Source organism: Myotis daubentonii, chromosome Y (assembly GCF_963259705.1).
Source record: "Myotis daubentonii chromosome Y, mMyoDau2.1, whole genome shotgun sequence".
NCBI lineage: Eukaryota > Metazoa > Chordata > Mammalia > Chiroptera > Vespertilionidae > Myotis > Myotis daubentonii.
Window position 1 is genome coordinate 7,709,892 of NC_081862.1, and position 4,781 is coordinate 7,714,672.

General features: G+C 49.2%; 1 protein-coding gene across 1 annotated transcript; it reads right to left on the reverse strand.

The window, feature by feature from the left end:
* Window positions 1-3,758: 3,758 nt before the first annotated feature.
* LOC132225588 (testis-specific Y-encoded protein 3-like) lies at window positions 3,759-4,457 on the reverse strand (the record flags this gene model as incomplete). Its single annotated transcript, XM_059680690.1, has 4 exons — window positions 4,383-4,457; window positions 4,148-4,259; window positions 3,913-4,058; window positions 3,759-3,803 (listed from the first exon to the last, which is right to left on the reverse strand). Coding segments are annotated over exons 1-4 (378 nt in total), but the record flags the coding sequence as incomplete, so codon positions are not given.
* Between the last annotated feature and the right edge of the window lie 324 nt (window positions 4,458-4,781).

Consider the following 4,781-nt stretch of genomic DNA (forward strand, 5'->3'; position numbering starts at 1 on the left):
AAAACGGACATTTCAACATCCTTCCAACCCCACAGTCCAGCACTTTTGTAAAAAAAAAAAAAAAAAAATAGTGATGGCTAAATAATCATGGCTCATATGGCATTATCAAACTTTAAAAACAAGAAGACGGAACCCTGGAAATACTATTACTTGAACCACAGCGCTAGAATGTTATTAAAAGACTACACTTATGTCTGTGTGTATATCATCTCCTAGCACCCATCCATTCTCTGTCTGCGTGCATCATCTCTTTACCCATTATCTGTCCTGGGTGCCAACCACCAGGCATCACCCACCTGCCATCCTCTGTCATGCCTTGTCTACCTCTCCCTGGTCAGTTGTTAAGGATAGTCATCCTGAGCCACTTTGTGGGTGCTGTGAGTTTCCCTTTTCACCCAGGCATCCCAGTCCTCCATTTTATACCGTCTACTTCTCCCCTCCCAGGGGCTGTAGAAAGGGTTAAAGAGAATAAAACAGGGCAGAGAAAACCTTATTTTGCTTAGCAGATATCTTGTAGCAAGCTTGCAGCCTTGAGCACAGCATAGCCCAGATAACCAGAAGACACCTGGCATGGGAGGAACCAAGGACAGACCAGACCCTCATGTCAGCGGAGCAGCTTGCAGCCAGAAAAAATAAAGAAAAACTCTCTCTCTGCTCTCATGACTGATGACTTTCTCTGTCTCAACCCACCAGCACCCAGGTGTGGGGAATAAATTCTCTTTTGATACATCTTGTACCCCCAGATGTCCCACCTCACACAGGAACAGCACTCATGGACAAGATGAGGGTGTGCCTTTTAGCAGAGGATCCCCTACCAACCGCCATATCCTGGCAGAATCCCTGTCTGGAACAGAGGACATCCACTTCCCAATAACTTTGGAGCTTAAGCACAAGCAGAGGGCCCAAAGGAGGAATATCACATCCACCTGCATGTGGTGGTGAGAGGAGGCCACTGGGCCCAAGCCTCCAAGACATCCCAGGGCATGGTGTTTTCCCAGTCTCAGGGGGGCTGTTGCTCTGAAGCTCTTGGCAGGGTGGTGCTGCTAGATGGTCAATGTCAGTTCCTTTTGCTACATACTTTGACCCTCAGTCTGGGGCAGGGAAGGGCCTGGCATGGTGAATATGAAAGATGACCATCATGCCTGCAGGAGGGATAAGCAAGGAGCAGAGGAACAGGAGATGGGTAGGGGAAAGCTGGGGGCCTCTGTGTTATTGCAGAGGCAGTGAGTAGATCTCCCTTTATTAAATCGACACCACCACTCTGAAAACTAAAACTGGGGCTCTGTACCATAAGGACCTCCTCAGGCAGGAAGCTGGGTCGCCAGCCCCTTTCAAGCCCCTTCTCAGCTCTACACCTGTGTTGTGGCCCTGCAGCCTCTCAATCTCTTTTCCCCTTAGACATTGGTGTATTGGGATTTTCAGTCACTTTAAGGTGCCTGGAGTATTTTTTCAATATTGGTCTTATTATATTTATGTGACATGATGTATCTGTGTGTTTTGTTTTTGCTAATCCACATTAGAGGACCTTTTCCATTGTTGGCCTATTTCAACATGAGGGGGGAGGGGGAGTGGCAGGGGGAGAGGGAGGGGATGGGGAGAGGGAGAGGGGAAATGAGAGTGGGAAGGAGGAGGGGGAAAGGGAGAGGGAGAGGGGGAAGGAGAGGGAGAGGGAGAGGGAGAAGGAGAGGTAGAGGGAGAGGTAGGGGGGAGAGGGAGATGGATGGGGGAGGAAGTGAGAGGGAGAGGCAAGGAACCATCCATTGGTTAACTACAAGCCAGGCACATTCCCTTGACCTGGAATGAAATAGCAGATCCTGCAGTGCCAAGGCTGGTGCTCCACCAACTTAGGCACAGCAGCCAAGAGGTAATTTAACATTTTTAATCAGAAGGAGCACTGGACAGCGTGAACCATAGAAATAATATGAAGGTCAGAATTTCAGCCCATTTCCACAGAATGGGCCTTCATTTTCATTCATAATCAATTATTTAAGTTAAAACCTTATTCTACAGCTGTGTTTTAAATGAATGTAAGCTCCCTTGTCTACCTCAGCCTCATTGACACCTTTTTAGCTCAGGCAGATAAAAGCATAGGTTTTCAAAATAGTTAAGACTTTACTAGTGTCATGTCATACTGACATAAAATTATTCATAAAGAGGTTCAAGTATTGTTATTTGGTCACCGACTTTACAGGAGGCTCAGTTGGAACACCGCCAGCACGAAGGCCCCCTCGGATTTATGGTGGTCCAGTCCCTGTGATGATTATTACAGCCACACAGGAGATGGGTATGATGGGGGCACAGCAATTACTGCACCAGCCAATTGGACACACCGGTAAGGGGTCCTGAATGTGGTGCTGGCGGCGATCACAGGATACACCATGTACGCAAGAGAGAGTGAATCATGCACTACAGTAGCTTACCTGATTGGGCAATCGGGGAGTCAGGGGGGAAGCCCCTGTGACAGAAGAATTAGACACTGGAATTAAAAATGATAAGGTACAGACAACATTGTATTGTAAAGGATTTGGCTTCTGTTATTTAAGAATGACTAAAAGCAAATGGTAGGTTTGGGGGAAGCATCAAGAATTGTAGGTACCATTATGAAGTTTCAGGATTGGAGGGAAGGTTTGAATTATACAAGGTTGTTTCCTAAGTGCTGATTTAAATTACAATATACTCAAATGTTTAAATTTTACATATTGTTTTGTTAAAATATTCAGAATATAAGCACAACCAATAGACCAACAGAGGCAAGACACTGGGAGTGGGTGGCAAGAACAAGAGACTAGAGATAGAGGAAGCCGGGGGGAGGTCAGTAGATAAAAACAAAGAGACATAGCTATTACTTTTTGTAAAACCTTAAACACTAACATTACAAAAATTTTCAGAAGAAAGTGTTCTGCAACATGGGATTTCTTGTCTGATTTTACTGCAAACATGTAAAAACAATCTGTTTGGATGGTGAGTTATATTCATGGCCCTAAATTTCCCAGGGTGTCTATGACCATAAGTGCATAAAGTCTTTGAAGTGAACTGCATACAAAATGAAGCAGTGTGTTATTTCGTCATGGCATGCTGCCCCGTTTTCCAGTTAGGGAGGGTGGACAAATGAGTTATTCTCCTTGGAAAACCTAAATGGATACAAGGATTGAAGAACCTCTGACAAGGCTGCAAAACAAGGATTCCTCCAGCTCTGTGGCCCACACTTTGCACCCTAAGATACTGATAAGGAGCAAGCCTCTCCCACTGGCCCCAGGAGGAAGAGGAGACCTTGGGGAAATTGGAGATGGTGGTGAGGAGCCATAGAGCAATGCGGTGTGGCAGCACAGCAGCCTAGGCCTCAGCATGAGGAAGATTCGCAGACACCTGTGGAAAGGAGTATAGGAAGAACATGTCATGCCAGCCCCTGTTGAGGGGCAGGTGTCAAGGCCTCAAGGTGCTGTGAGCAGCCTAGAGGGAGAGTTCAGAGGAGTGGCTCAAGGAATCTGCTTTGACTCTGAGTGACAGTGGGCATGCACACTCCCTCCTCCTGCCTAAGCCCCCCTGCCTGAGCTGGAATTGCACTGCCCTTGTTGGACTGGTAGTTCCTGCCTCAGGCACATACCCTAGGGACCTGGTGTTACAGGCTGTTTCCCTCCCAGCATCCAGGTGTCCCCGTGAGAAAGAAGTAATGGCCCAGGAACCTGGCAGCACACCAAGGGAGAGCCCAGGCTGCCCCTCCTCACCCGTCCTGTCCGCTCACTGGGGGCCATCGTCCTCTCATAATACTTCAGAGGATTGAGCCACAGGTCCTTGCTGATGATCTGGTAGAGCCAACAGAGCTTGGTCAGGAGAGCACAGGGACCCAGATAGAAACGCAAGCAGCAGGCGGACACAGGAAGCTGTATGCTGGCATGGCCAGTGACATCCCACCTCAGCAATCCTGCCAGATGCTGCCACACTGTGGTCAGAGAACCAGTAGAAGAAGCTGGCGCTGCTGTCCTGGAGCCTGTGGCTGTACACTTCTCGTTCACAATGCTGGGACCACTGAATGGGAGTGGCACGGGACACCCTGTATCCTGCAGGAGATGGGTATGTGAAGCTGCGCACATCGCCTTCCATCCCTGCCCACCGCCAGCTGCAGCCCATGCAGGGAGCCTCCTCTTACCTGTGAGGGTGATGAGATACTCCTTCACAATCACATGGTTGTGGAAGTAGGGGTTGCTGCGGAAGTACAGGCTAATGGTGCAGCAACCCCAGGGATGCCTGACTTCCCTCACCTGCAGAAGGAAAGTGGATCCAGGGAGTGAAATCGCAGCCCAGTGCTCCTGCCTGTCGCTGTTTTCAGGGACAGGCCATTTCCCCACCTGCTCTACACCACTCCGTGGAGCAGGTGCACTTACCTTCAAATCCATCATATGGCCCAGCATATTTTCATCTTGGACGCTGATCATGGCCGACAACTCTGGGTGGTTCATAAACTGCTTTGGGTCAAGGAGCCTGCACCCTGGTAGCTGGGCATGGACCAGCTAGGAAGAGCAGCCTGGCCTGGCCTGGCCTCTCCTTCCCTTAAGGCCACTCCTTCTCCATAAATGGCAGAAAGGGGCCCAGCACCACTCTCTTTCCTGACAGACCCTGATGCCCACCAGATTGTTTTGTGCTGAGGGCTTGCCAGGCTACACATCACACATTCCTGCTTCTGAATGTGGAATTGGACATAGAGACGGTCTGTAAGTTAGTCCCAGAAGAGCCCGGGCAACACAGCCCTGTCTGTGGGCATCAGCCCCTGGTGTATGCGTGCC